The sequence below is a fragment of the Thermobia domestica genome, chromosome 18 (assembly GCF_964235325.1).
Source record: "Thermobia domestica chromosome 18, izTheDome1.hap1.1, whole genome shotgun sequence".
In the NCBI taxonomy this organism is placed as follows: domain Eukaryota; kingdom Metazoa; phylum Arthropoda; class Insecta; order Zygentoma; family Lepismatidae; genus Thermobia; species Thermobia domestica.
In genome coordinates, this window is record NC_137471.1 from 54,091,078 (window position 1) to 54,106,702 (window position 15,625).

Here is a 15,625-nt window from a genome sequence, read left to right on the forward strand (position 1 = left end):
CAGTTTCAGCAATGTAATATCGCCTTCATCAGATATATTATAATAGAGTAATCGAAGAGTAACAATTAAGATGTATACAGAAATTGAAAAGAAGACACACCCACTCTTCCCAGAGCCAATTAAGTTTTCCCTTCATTTTTTACATCTACCTGTACAATACGGAAAATTTTTAATTAGGTGAGGGAGTGTCCTCTTTTCCCCTCATGTTTATATTTAAGTTGTTGTTCTTGGATTGATCCTTCATAATATCTGATAAAGACGGTATTGCCGAAACTGATACACAAGCGTTATTAACATATATATATACTTTGGTCATTTTTGTTTTATTAATACTGTTAATGGAAAACCTTTACAAAGAGAAAATACGGAACGAAATCAGTAATAAATCATGATCAAAATAGAAAATATTTGCAAAGAGAAAGTGTATTAGCTGGTAGCGCAGCGAAAGGGAATACATTCACAAAGGGACCAGAGATGGTCTGAAGCTGTTTGTTTTGATATTTGTTTCCAGAACGCAAGATAAGAAAAGTTTATTTTTTTTCTTCACCAAATACTAAACATGTTTCCTTCCATAAATGACTAGAATAAATGACTGGAATAACATTTAAAGCAAATAAGCTCTATTATAATAATAATAATAATAATAATAATAATAATAATAATAATAATAATAATAATAATAATAAAACCAAAACCATAATTACATAATTTTTGTGTTCTATCTGTGTTTCATTCATTTTATTTCGATTGCATATCTGTTTAATTTTGTAAATTGTACGAGCAATGTTAAATTGTTTTATTTTAAAATGTAAAATTATATATTAAAAATGTAACAATTATAGTTATATAATAATAATATTAATAATTGTACAACAATTTCCCAAATTAGTAAAACACTGATGATGAGTGCAGTCTGTGCGTTTCAAACGTAAAATAAAACACGGATGGAATACAAAAAATAGAGTAAGTAAATTACAAATATCTTCGTAAAAATTATGTAGAATATATAAAAACAAAGCTTTCTCTTTAAAACATAAACATGCTAGTCTAAGGAACAAAAACGCCTTGGAGTTAAACTGTCCAAGAAGTCCCATCTACAATTTCAACAAAGCAGTTAAGATCCAGTTGTCAGGACCCACTGAAACACGTCGTGTGCTAATTGAATGTTTATACCATTTGTTATATTTAATGAAACGTCTATCAATGCAGGCTCGTTTGTTCCAAATTTATTTTTATCTGTCATGCAAAGTAATTCAGACACTAATTTAATACTGCAGATAAACATGACCAGTTGGTAGGATATCATAGTTAAAGACCCAGCTAATAAGTGATAAGATTTCTAATCTCCATTTTCCAAATATCCATCACCCACATTATAATATTACCCTGGACAAACTCAGGGGAATCCTGGTGTTATGTTCTGGCGTCGCTATCATCCGTCCCGTGGATAAGAGAGGTAGCCTCAATGCAAGCATCTATGCTTTTCTTAACTACTTCCTATTGGAATGTTTATTAATAAGTTCTTACAAGTTGTTACTAGTCACGAGTTTAGTCTAACGGACGGGGGAGGGAAGAAGGAAGGAAAATTCCACTTTAGTATTGTGAAACCTTGAGTCACGCTTAAATTTGCTTACTTATAATCTCTTAATGCTAAGATTTTAGTAATGATCATGAAGATCATACCCGCAAATATTTAGCCCTGTCCGTTGATCTAGTGGCTAGAGTGGGAGCCTTTGGTGCATGTGGTTCCGGAATCGATCCCCAGTGGAAGAACATTTAAATTTCAACACATCACGTTAGTAAGACTATTCATGGCTTTGGATTGATTATTTTAACATCCGATATCCGAAACAGTTACAAATTATAATTTAAAATGAAGTGGGTTTTAAGCTTTGGTCAGTGTCTCTTTTGTTAAAGCATTAGGTTAGTTAGAATTACATCGTAAACTGTAAATTCATGTCTCATATAGCCTCGGTGCTGAGATAAGACATAAATCTTCCACAAACCACACGCTAAACCTTAACAAATATCAACAACGGAAGTGTTTTGGCTCACATTATTCTTGGTTTTGCGACGTGTTCTAAGCCGTATAATAAACTATACTTTATTCTGCGATTTAATTATTCTAATCTTGAACCTATATCTATTTTACGTGGATATTAAAAACTAAATGATCTTCTTGGTTTCCTTTTCATAAAACTATGACGGCTTCTGCTTTAATGTAAGGTATTTCCATCTATGGCAAATGCCCGATTTACGTAGCAACTGAGATTTCGTTTAAGCAGTTCTTGATACATATTTGAAGAGAGTTTAGTAATCAACCCTAAGAGTGACTAAGAGGATCTTTGGGAACTGTTTTTTAAACTCCTAAATTTCCCACAGCTGTTCCCATCACGCCTCAAAGGCAAAAAATCACTATCATTCGCTCTACGACCGAAGCTCTACTTCCCAATACCATCTTAGATTCTGTATATGTACCATATTATGCATCAATGTTTCACGTGCACATAGTGTCAGCACCTTGAAGAATTCTTAACACCCCCCCGAACTTCAGAAACCTATTCGTGATTCAACATACCAAGTCTGTCCTTACCATGAACAATTTCTCATTTAAATATATCCAAATCAAGAGCATTTACATGAATTCCCTCATACGTCGACCTATTTATGGGCCACCTAGAACAAATACTTTCACCACCACCATTTCAGTATTTCTTCTAGCTTTGATTCATAGACGGCATTTTACTAATATGGACCCATAGCTCTGGAACTATTCCTATAGTCCATTAAGAACAAATGCCTATTCAAAGTCACGTGGTCCTTCTACAATTATATAGCCACTTTCCTAGAACTGGACGTCTTTTTTTATTATTGAGTTTAACGTCCCACAATTATGCACGGAGTCTAAGGGAGACGGTGGTGACGAGATGGATGACAGTAGTAGAATGATGAAAATGGAAAGAAATGGGAGAACACTGAGAAAAACCACCCACATGGTGTCTGTCTACCACAAACCACATATCGCTGGAGGTGGGATCGAACAAGGATTACCACGTGTCAAATGTGAGCGCTCTACTACTGGGCTATCGCGGCCCCAAATGGACGTCTTGAGACTGACGTACACATCAAGTCTTGTGCAAGATCGCCACTTTACGAGCTCACTCCTCACCATATCGAACGTTCACACCAATTCAACCAGCTCCTCTCGCCAACACTCTTCAAACGACGATTCCCCGTCAACATTATCAGTAAACAAATCAATTGTATATTATATATATATATATATAAATCCCACCGGAAAAAAGAAACAAACACCACTGCAGAACCCTCTACTTCGAATTTCATCATTTACCATTTCTCTTGAGACAGAAAAGCCTATGCAGACTCACTCTAAAATTGTATACCGAAGACCCCAACCTTTATACTCTCATTACGAAAACTGCTCAATGAAAGACCTAGCGCAATCACCTAAAAATGACAGAAACCCAGATGTAAAGCTTATTTTATTCTCGATATCAGTTCTCGATATCGATATTATTTACAGCCACTTCTTTTCTTTATCTTCTTCCTACTTCAACCAGTGTGTATCTGACGAAGAGTTTAGCGAAAGACTTTTCTTACTATACAGTGTGCATTTCTTATTATGTATGCTAATAAGCAATTCGGCTTATCAGAATACATAATTGTATATAATACTAGGGGATGATAGGAGCACAATAGAAAGAAATGCAGAGGTCTTATTAAACGCTTGCAGGGACGTAGGTTTAGAAGTAAATGCAGAGAAAACTAAATACTGTACATGGAAGTTCGTCGGGATCATAAAAGGGCAAATTATGGATGCGTTAAAATATCGAATATTTTTGATAAAGTGGATACTTTCAAATATCTAGGATCAATATTAACAGACCAAAATCATATTCACGAAAAAGTTAAATGTCGACTAAAAGCAGAGAATTCATGTTATTATTCAGTTCAAAATGTTTTGTCGCCCCGAATCCTATCGAGGAATTTAAAGCTTAAAATATATAAAACGATAATCATACCTATTGTTCTTCACCAAATATTATATCTATTGTTCTGTATGGTTGTGAAACATGATCGCTTACTCTGAGGGAAAAACATAGAATGAAAGTATTTGAGAACAAGATACTGAGACCAATATTCGAATCCAAAAGAAACGGGAATGGGGAATGGCGGAAACTTCGTAACGAGAAACTGCATAATTTGTACAGTTTACCAAACATTGTTAAGTTCATCAAATCTAGGAGGCTCAGGTAAGCAGGTCATCTAGCCAAAATGGAAGAAAATAGGAACGGTTTCAAAGTCTTAACTGGAAGTCCAATCGAAAACTGACCATTAGGAAGACCTAGGCGCAGGTGGGAGGACAATATTAAGATGGATCTCGCAGAAATAGGAATACAAAGTAGAAACTGGATCCAATTGGCTAAGGATAGAAGTCAATGGAGAGCTTTTGTGAACGTGGCATTGAACCTCCGGGTTCCATAGGCCATAGAGTTGGTTAGTTAGATAAGCAATTCGGGAAAACTATTTTTTTAATAAAATAAATCATATAAAATACTAGTATACATAGATGAAAAAGCATAGAAAAATAAAAAGTTGGTTTTAGGAGCCAAGCAAACAGGAAAGAGACATAACATGGATATCTCTCCTACTAACGTAAGAAATACAGCAGATAATACACGAATATTTTGATTTTCCTGTTTATTAAATCAATAAATAAGATTTTCACCCACTAACCAGTGAGAGAAGTCTAGCATATAAGCTCTTAAAGAAAGCTAACGAGAATTACATTTCACAACTTCATTGTACTTGACCCATTTTGCTGGATTTAAATCTCTTCGTGCTTAAAATTTCAACATTCTTACAATTTGATAAGCTTATTTTATTAGTGTTTTTGAAAACAGATAGTAGCATCAGAATGACTGCCTACCGCGGTTTGTTATACACAAATATAATAAGCGACAGTTTCGTCTACTGTTCCACCATGGCAGTCGTTCACAGATAAGTTTATGCTAATTTGTTTTGAGCGTATGGAGCACATTATAATAATATAACAACAACTAACCTAAATAATGTTCCTTTTTATGTGTTTTTGCCCGGAATTTTCAGTATTTCCTACAGGTACTCTTCTTCGGGGCTAAAGCTTAAGACTTAAGACTATTATTCTCTACGCTGGTCTTCACATATTTATGTTGTAACAAACAGTGGTGTGAAAAATATATATATATAAACTCTTTATATACTATAAAAGTGCACTAATCTCAAATCTCACCTTTCTATATATATTTTTTTTAATATCTAGTCTTGTAACTCCTGCGTTGCATATGTCTTTCAACACTAGATAAGTTTAAGTCTTGTATGTATAATGTTGGCATATAAAACATTGTTGACAATTAATGTACAAATTCAACCCAATTTTGTATATCTTAAAGAATATATAATAAAGTATTTACAGTCTTAATTTTTGTTTTTATTGATGTACACTTCATTTGATACAACTTGTTCTTTCTGACAGTTGCTTTTCTGTTTTTTCCTTCCTGCACGTGGTCATAACAATCAGACAAAAAGAAGTGTTTCCATGGCAACAGCACGTTCAGCCAATGATAGGGGACTCATTTCTCTCGCTATACAATGGTAAACATTCCACTCTCTCTGCACGTTGCCAATTTGAATATAAACAAATGCATATTATTTTAGTCAAATGTCAATTTGAGTAGTGGATCTGCTGGTTGAAAGCATTCTTTTTAGTTCTCTTGTGTGTCATTTAAATTTTCAAAACTAAAATTTACTTGCAGTGAATAATTTCGTGTTTTAATACCCGATGCAAAATCTGACAACACAGCATTGAGCACCACGTGCGTGCACCGAGCTGTCAGCAAGAACAAGTAGTATCAATTGCAGTGTACAGGCCTCCCAGCAGGACATTGAAAAAATATAGGGCAAGTTTGCTTTACAAAATAGGATAGTTTGGTTCATACAATAAAATATTAAGCTCTGAAGCACAGAAAAAATATGAATGTATTGTAAGAAAAGGTCACAACACCCTTCACCCCAATGGGCAACTATTTGTTATTGAAAATAGTAAAAACACTAAAAAATACAGCTCCACTATTGTTAGAATTCAGAACATATTCGTACTACCTTAGCAGACAAAGAAATAGTTAACTCTTATTTACAGGATTACCACGACATTTAACATTTTTTACATGTCGTTATTCGTATATAATTTTGAAAACGTAAATTCAATCGATGCACGTAAAAATATTAACTGTTTCTCTACCTTTCTACTATCTTTCTAGTTCTTTTTACAGATGAACTTCATTTTGATATTATTTTTCATTACTTCATATATTTCTAGTGAAAAAAGAAGTTTGATAACTTATTTCTCTGTAATAAAATATTGAATCTAATTAAGCATCGAATTATTTGATCAACGTATTTCCCTCTGAAATAAGTAGTGCAATAAAATTTCATTCATCACAGTTCTGCAAATTATATACACATTTGTAACAACTGTTATACAACATAAATTTCAGGACATTTACAGTTCATAATTTCCAGGACATTCCAGGATTTTCACCATTTTTCTGTTTTTCATGACTTTTCCAGGGCGTTTCCACGACACTCTTTTAATTCCAAGTTTTCCAGGACGCGTGGGAACCCTGCATATTATGTACAGCAGTATTGGAAGGCGATGGGATATGTTGGTGAATACCAACACACCTCAATGCCTAGCCAATACTGCTGCACACACTGCTGAAATAAAATGCTAACACAGCTTCCGTTATAAGAAACTGGAGAAATGGCAAGGTTCTTCAGCTAAGCTTCACTGGGGAAGAATAAGCACATCGGAAACAAAGAAAAAAAAAAGAGTAGACATGGGAAGATAGGAAAAAGCAAATTAAAAAAATAATAGTGAGGATTACTAACTACCCCTCAGAAAAAAAATGCTAAGACATATTTAATATATTGCTAATGTGTTAATCATTATTGTGTTAATAATTTAATGTGTTAATAATTTAAATCATTATTGAAACTGCCCTTGAATTGTACTTTTAATAATTCAATCACTGAAAAATATAGGAAATAAAGGACAAGATTAAAATATAGGACAAATGTACACAAATTTCTAAAATAGAGGAAAAAACAGGAAAATAGGACAGCCGGGAGCCCTAAGTGTAATTTGTAGCAATCATTTCACAATCCTGCTCAAAGTTTCTTTTAAGGTATTCATTTTTTTTAATATAATAAGCTTTAAATACGTTCCTATTGCACAAAAATGAACAATATTCAGGATAGCTGTTTTATTTCTTGCTCTATGGGCAATTGTTTACGTTTTGCTATTGATGGAAATTTACATATATAAATTTTGATATGTTAACCAATAAACTTCTTATGTTGCCGTGTTGCCTTATGGGTTATTTTTATATCACTTTATTACCCTTTGATTTAGCACAACCTTACACATCATTGTTTAATGCATGACTTAACATATTCATAATTATAACCTACGTATTCTGCATTTAATAGACTCCCTTGTGGTTATATGGTTAGCGTATGCATCTTAGACGCGGAAAACCGGAATTCGATTCCCGATGGGAGCTCCTGTGGGTTCGGATCGATTCCACGTTAAGCTATAGCTCCACGTGTCATATAGCCTTGGTGCTGAAGGGAACGCTAAAATCAAATCCAACGAACCAATTTTGTATTCAATACTTACTTTTCAACTATTTGATCTTTAGTACTCAATATCTAATAAATTATAATAATTACTTATTAACACGGCATTGTATATGTATATGTATATGTACATTAGCAAATATTAAAATTAAAAAGAATTCTGTACATATAATACGGGACATACCTGGAAATAATTCAATTCTTGCGATGATGGATCAGTTCGTCTTGTTCCCATTAATACAGCTTTGAAATCTTTATGTTCCTGAAGTACATTTTCTAAGGCAGACTTTATTGGACCGGGAACTGTTATCATTTGAAGATTATATCTATAAAAATAAATAAATAAGGTATATATAAATATACTTATAAATTATGTGATTATCATACATACTCCGCTTTTATGTTCCCGCATTTAAAGTTTTCCCGCCTTTAAGAACATTTTCTAAAAGGTTCCACCAGTTTTGCTATATTTACAATGTATGAATTTTTTTTTTTTTTTTAATGAAATTTTAATTTCCTTCTTTTTACCTCAAGTCATGACGATCTCTAGTGTAAAAGCATGACGGAATCACAGGAGTTAATACAACGAAATCAATCCTGGATGGCTTCTTGCTTCTCGCTAAAATTCTCTGTGCACAACCTATCATATTGCACTATATTTAGCATGCGAAAATCGCTCGCTTTCAAGCTTCGATGTTCGATGTAGTTTACTCTTTGGTCAGGGACTGAATATATTTAGAAATGACAACACAATAATGAAAAGAGTTCATGCTGACAATAAGAAAAAGAAGAAAATAGGAAAAAAGAAAAAGAATTAAATATACAACAGTGCAAAACACAGATTACACTACTGGCCCAATATTGTGTATTATGCCATTCAATATTTGCCAGCAGAAATATAAAGAATATGACGGTAGAACATTTTAAAGCTCTTATTTACACGAGTTCCCTTCCGGTCCCTTGAAAAAGTGTAATAGTGGGATGATATTTAATTTTATTTTTGTACTACCTTAACATATAGCCACTGCCACAGTAGAATTCTACATCACGCGCTTTCATACAAGCATCTGGAAAGTCACATTTTTGCATCTCATTAAAAAAAAAAAAAAAAAAAAAAAAAAATCTGAAGTGAAAATTATCAAACGTAACACTTACATAAATATTTCACTTTTCATCCCAAATATCTACCTCGACCAAAAACAACAAAATAAAATAAATTTGTACGTTCATTTTTAAGAAATGTTTAGTATTTTTTACTTTCGACTGAGAAAGTGTTTTATTATTGTGGTTGGGGAGCACGGTGGTTCAGTGGTAGAGCGTTCACCTCTGATGCCTGGGGTCCCTAGTTCGATCTCAGCTCACGCCAAGTGGGCTTTGTGGTGGATGAACACTGTGTTCGTGGATTTTCTCGGAGTTCTCCCGTTTCTTCTCACTTTATTCATTTCACTTGCATTCGTTTCTCATCATCGCCGCCTCCTTTAGCCTACCAAGTATAAGCGTGGGACTAAAACAAATATTTCATTTCATTCCGTTTTTTATAATCATGGTATTCTGTAATCCGCTAAAACAATCATTTGAATTCAATGCTTTCTGACTCTTGAAGCTTAGTACGGACTATTAAGTCCATTTCCGAAGAGTCTAAAGAAAACATTAATTAAAATTTCGGAACTTAAGCAATACAGTGAATCGATGGAAAGAAGGGATAGTCCAGGGTCTTGACAGTACAACTGATCGACCTACAGAAAATGCAGATTCTTTGAAAACTAACAACAACGACATTCAAGTAGCCGGAAAGCATATTTCAATCACTACACGTAAAGAAATCCCAGTAAATTCCAATCATTGTCACGACGATATAGTGAATAATGATCATAACTCAATGAGTCAATCGCCAAGTTACATTTGTTGGCGATTTGATTTTTGAATACAGTTTAACTGAACCTATAGATGATACAGATGTTTTTCAAAGAAACAAAACAATTAAATGATGTTCAAAACAAATAGTTCAGGTAATGAATTCGAATTAAGAAGTTTGTGAATAATGGAAAGTGCAAGTAATACAGAAGTGGTCGTGCACAAAACAATGAGCTCTGAAATCGCATCCAAACATGGGAATAGATAATACTGTTTGTAACACTTTACAAAAGTTAATCTGCAATATACGGAGAATTCTCGGTGCAATGCAGTCTGTCAAGAAAAAGACTGGGAGACTTCAGCTGTACAAGAAGAAACTATAGTAATTTTAACTCAAAAGAACTTCTTTGTGAATGAAATGGGGAAACAGTTATATTAATGAACTTCAATACAGTAGTCCTATGAGACGAAGATTCAAAACAGTTTTCCAGTGTTATAACATTAAAACTAATTACAAATTGGAAGCAATGTACGACATGGCTACTTCCTCCGTAATAGAAATATTAGGATAAGTAGGTAATGTTCATGTAATGTCTCACAATCGACCGACAAAAAAGAAACCACTAATCATCATATACGGTGTTCCATCTGACTTCAAGGACCGCGGCGGCTTAGTGATAAAGCGTTCACCTCAGGTGCATGGGGTCCCTGGTTTGATCCCAGCTCGCGCCAAGTGAACTCTGTGATGGATGAACACCCTGTGAGCGGGTTTCCTCGGTGTTCTCCCGTTTCCTCCCATTTTCTTCATTTCGTTATTTCATTCATTTCTCATCATCGCCGTCTTCTTTTAGCCTGACCAGCATAAACGTGGGACGTAAAACTCAGAGATTCATTTCATTTTCCATCTGACTTCAAAGATGAAGCAACATAGAGACATTTATCAAACAGAATTTCGAAAGAAAAGAAATTATAAAAATAAAAAAGGAAATCGAACCAAGATACCGAACTGAACACAAAAATCAATCAAGATGTCATCGCGTAATAAAGATCACCTCTAGAATTAAGGAAAAGCTACTACGAAACAGATGACAGCTACAGTCTTTTTACAGAGACGTTTTAAATGCCATCCTGGTCTATGGTTGGATATTGAGTGACTTATTTAACAAACACAATCGAGGCTTATAAACTACACCTGTCTCCTCCATCAAGATGTGTTTATATAGCATACCCGTCCTCAGCTGATCAGATATGTGTTTATATGCAACACCTCTCTCTACAGAACTCCTTTAGGGAGGGCTATTAATCTTTCTTCAGAGATGCAAAAAATGGGCATCCTAAAATGGAAACCTATAGTTGGGTATTGAATTATTAGTTTGACAAATTAAACACAAATGAGGCTTATAGACCACACCCGTCCTTTCTGCCCTGATTTTGAGTTTATATACTACACCCTTTTTTATCAGTCTTTCTTCAGACAGAAAAGGAGCCTTAAAAGCCATCCAAATCTATGATTGGGTGTTGAATGGCTTAATTGACAAATTAAATGCAAATGAGGCTTATAAACCATACCGGTCCTTTCCATCCAGATGTGTTTAAATACCACATTCGCCCTCAACTGAAGAACGATCGGCTGTGTTTATATGCCATGCCTGTCTCGAAAGGGTTAAATATTAAATTAACTATTACGTATAATTAATTAACTATGCCATTAATATCTTATAATATACTGCGTATGTTGTTACTTAGTTGTTTGTTATTTACAAGGATTGAATTTTTATTGTAAGAAAAGGCTAAGTTTGAGTTCCTTCATGGCTACATGGTTGGTGTAGCGTTTTTGGTGCAGAAGACCCGGGATCGATTCCCGATGGAGTTAATATAGTTTGGATCCACGTCTCAGACAGCCTCGTTGCTGAAAGGAACATAAATTATAATTAATCAAAAACTTAAATTCTTTTCATTCTTGTGCTTATATTGTCGCGTGGCATTTATTGTTGCCCTTATTTTTATTTAATAATTTGAAAGTGATGAGGATGAAACTTAAAATTAATTTCGATGGAAATGAATTGTTCTCTAATTTTTACATCTATATCAAATTTCCATAGAAATGATAATAATAATAATTGTGTAGGTTATGGAGTGCGTTGAGTTATTCAAGAAAGCAGATGCACCAAACTTTTCAAATATTCTCGCTATACTAGTCATTAATTCAAATATCGAAAGAGTTTAGTGTAATGAAAGCTCTATAGTTAGATGATGTGATGTCAACAGAAGTTGTGATGGTCGAAATTTGTGTTGAGATGGATTTGAAAATGACCTGTCAATTTCTACTTTAAAAAGTTCTCAAAAATAGGACTTCTTCAGCTGCAAGGAGCTCCAAAAAATATGAAAAATAAGGTAGGCATCTACAATCAGTTTCGTTATTTTTATATATGATATAAACTTTCGGGCAATTTTCATTTAGTTTGGTACTGTATACATTTGATTAGTAATAACGTTACAGTTAGTAGTTGTAGTAATAACATGAAAAAAAAACATGAAAAGAGAAATGTTCAGTTTTAAATTCGTGTTCACAATTATTAATATATATAGAGTGGTCGAAGTGAGACGGTATGAGGTGGTACACCATACCGCCTCTGGTTTTCCATTTATCAAGACATACCGTCACTGGAAAGTGGATGCTAATATACAGTACCTTTAAAAAAATCCATTTTTATACACAGTCATTAACGAACAGCTTTGCACGTACGTCAGATTTAGTGTCGACAAAGAAGTTCACCCCTTGTTCCTACACAAGAACTCGTGTTGGTTGTACACTTAGATAAGGGTCACATGACAGAAAGGAATGAATTACGGGCCCAATTCAAAAAAAAAAAAGAAAGAAAGAAAAAGAAAAGAAAGAAAGAAAAAGAAAAAAAGAAAAGAAAAGAAAAAAGTGTATTGAGGAGAATCGTTTAAACTGAAATGGGAAAGTATTGTTATAAGTTCATGGAGCTTCTTTGGTGTCTATAATGATTACGGCCCGGATTTATATGCAAAATGCATGTTTATAGTAACATGCAGAAGCGTAAGGAAAATATTTTTTTTCTTTCCGACGAACTTGTAAGGATTTATTTGAGACGCATATGATAGCGCATGTAAGTGCATATTTTGAGTTAATTTCGATGTGTATGCATATTTCGTAAACTTTTCAGAATATTGCATATTTCCGAATTTTACTGCTGTATACTAGCATATTTCAGAGTATATCACATGAAAGGAAGTTATATTTAAAGTGGATTGAATTACTTTGTAAACGCAGATGTAGGAAAAAAAAATATAGAATAATAAAATAAAGTGTTGTATCCTAAATTAGTCCACTTGACTTGTCTTGCACAAGGTCTTCATTGCGTAGCAGAAACAATCAGATGCCAATATTCAACAGTAGATGAGCTTGTATTAACTGTAAAGAAAGTATTTATGAAAGCTCCATCACGCGTATGTATCTTTCATGAAGTTGTGAAAAATGTTCCGGTACCTTCGCAATCAGTGGGACTCTTGGCTAGAAGATGTGTCGTATTATGCAGATAATTTAAATCAAGAAAAGACACTTGTAGACTCACTAAATCCCGATGGTGCAGCCGCTATTTATGTGTCACAAAAATGTTTCTCTACAAGTGGCATTGAGAACAAAGTTAAGTATACACATCCACTTCTCAAGAATCCCTGAAATTATCAGACAGTTGAAATCCCGTAAGAATGCTTTGCAGCATTCACTCTCCTCGTTGGGCGAGTTATCGCAGACTTTGTCCAGTGAAACTCACGGTCTTGCGAAAATAGCGTCAGATAAACTTTGCCGAGTATTAGGCAAAAATCCCGGGTACAAAATAATCTGTGACATTGCGAATGTACTTATTGGTGAAAACATGGAATTGAAAGAGGACCTAACACAGAAAGACATCTGGTGTTTTTACATGCATCAGTGACTTCTGCTTATGTAGAAATAAGGAACTTTTTGATTTACAAAACCTTTCTCACTGATAAACGCAGAGGGTTTACAGAAGAATACCTAAGGGAGACGTTCATAGTATGTTGCAACCCAGGTTATTAAGATATTGTTTGTAAGAAATTGATATTTTATTTTCTTGGTGTGTTTTAGTGCATATGTTAAAATTTTAAATGCATATTTAGTGCATATTTTTGATATGTTTCGTGCATATTTGCATGCATATTTTGGGATTGGTTTGTGCATGGAAATCCGGGCTCTAATAATGATAAAGAAATACATAACTGAGTCCGGTATTTAAGAGAAAGAAATATAGTTAATGTAATCAAATAAATCTTTTGTTTCAATTAAAAAGTATTTTGCGTATTTCTAATAATTGAATAACACTGTAAATACTGTGTAAGACGATTATTTGTGTGTGTGGGTATTTCCCTAATATTTAGATCTTTGTGACGATAACTTTTAATTCAACCTGATATTGTCAGTTAATGGAAGTTAAATATACAAACATTAAAAAGTAATTCATTTATTAGGAAGTTAATCCTCATGACATGAATTTCGCTGCATTTCCTAATTATCTTACTAAAGCACAATGCGAGGCCTTTTTTTTTTTTTTTTTTTTTAAGTATATGTGACTGACATACAATAATGATGGATTTGGTTGTTCTATATGTATAAGTGCCAAGAGAACTGCGGGAGCATTCAAATCTAAAAATTTGAGCATGGGCAGATTTAGAGGTTGTCTGGCGTTCAGCGGGCGAACCTTCCGAGGGTCTGGAATATCCCTCAGTCGAGTGGGGGTCTGGTAGTTGTTCCAGGAGAAATTGTTTAAAAATTGTTCATATAAAAACTCAATTTTTCAGCATTTTCGTGTATAATTCTCTACAATACAACATAAGGGGATTTAAAAAAAAAAAATATATATATTTTTCTCAGAAAGTTGGGGCGGGACGCAAAGCCTCTCCATGCTCCATTTTCCCGTAACTACGGATAGGCTTTTCTATGTTTTTGAGTCATTATGTAAATAGAAATGCAACTTTTCTGGTAACCCTCACTATATTTCAACATTCAGATAGTCGTATGTAGAGACAAAATTGTAATAAAACATACCACCTCTGCTTTTTTCCCCACTTCGAATACTGTATATATATATATTTATTTATATCTATCTAAATTATATATCATATCATGAGTGTTTATGAGGTGAATACAATAGCCATGCCCACAGAAACCGAAACACGTCTGTGTAATGGGAGAAGTGACGAATAGATTTGAAGGCCATGACGTCAGGAATGTGACCTTGGCAGCCATTCAAGCACACGTAGTTTCAGATTCGCATAAGGTAACATGGAAGTGCCACGCGAAGCACAGTACAGTGCACCGAAATTCTGTTTCATCATTATGACCCTGAGTCCAAGCAGCAGAATTCTGTGTGGAAGTCTCTCACCAACACCCAAGAAAGCGAGAGTTGTTGCTTCTGCTGATAAAGTTATGGTCATCTCATTTTTCGATATTCGAGACATGGTGTACCAACATGTCGTCCCATCACATATAACTGTCACGGGAGTGTATTATAAGGGTATATTGGAAACCCTCCAAGGTCATATTCATCGGAAACGACCACATTTAAAAGAAACAGGATGGATACTACACCATGATAACGCCAGGTCTCATATTGCCAATGTTTGTTATTGACTATCTTGCAAAAATCAACGTCCCATGTATATCCCATCCTCCATATAACCCTGATTTAGCCCTTTGTGATTTCTTTCTTTTTTCAACTTTTAAGAAACACCTCCGGGGACGGCGTTTCGCATCTTCAAGGGCAGTGGTGAAAGCTGCGGAGCTAAATTTTGAAGGATCTGTCCAAAAATGGCTTCCAACATGTCTTTGATGACTAGCAAAAACGTTGGGATAAGTGCATTACATGTAATGGGGGCTATTTTGAAAAAGACTATCAAGAGTATTTGGAGGATTAGTACAGGTAATTATGTTTCATGATCATTCCTAATTGATCAGACTTCGTATATATATATATATATATATATATATATATATATATATATATATATATATATATATATATAT

The 15,625-nt window shown here is 34.1% G+C and overlaps 1 protein-coding gene across 3 annotated transcripts in view; it reads right to left on the minus strand.

The window, feature by feature from the left end:
• The window catches only part of LOC145675934 (bifunctional FAD diphosphatase/FAD synthase-like), a 199,128-nt gene that overhangs the window by 150,086 nt on the left and 33,417 nt on the right, over positions 1 to 15,625 (minus strand). For all 3 annotated transcript variants that reach the window (XM_081746746.1, XM_081746745.1, XM_081746747.1), the window contains exon 4: positions 7,886 to 8,027. In XM_081746746.1, the coding sequence (XP_081602872.1) occupies positions 7,886 to 8,027 (142 nt within the window). The remainder of the gene's footprint in view (positions 1 to 7,885; positions 8,028 to 15,625) is intronic.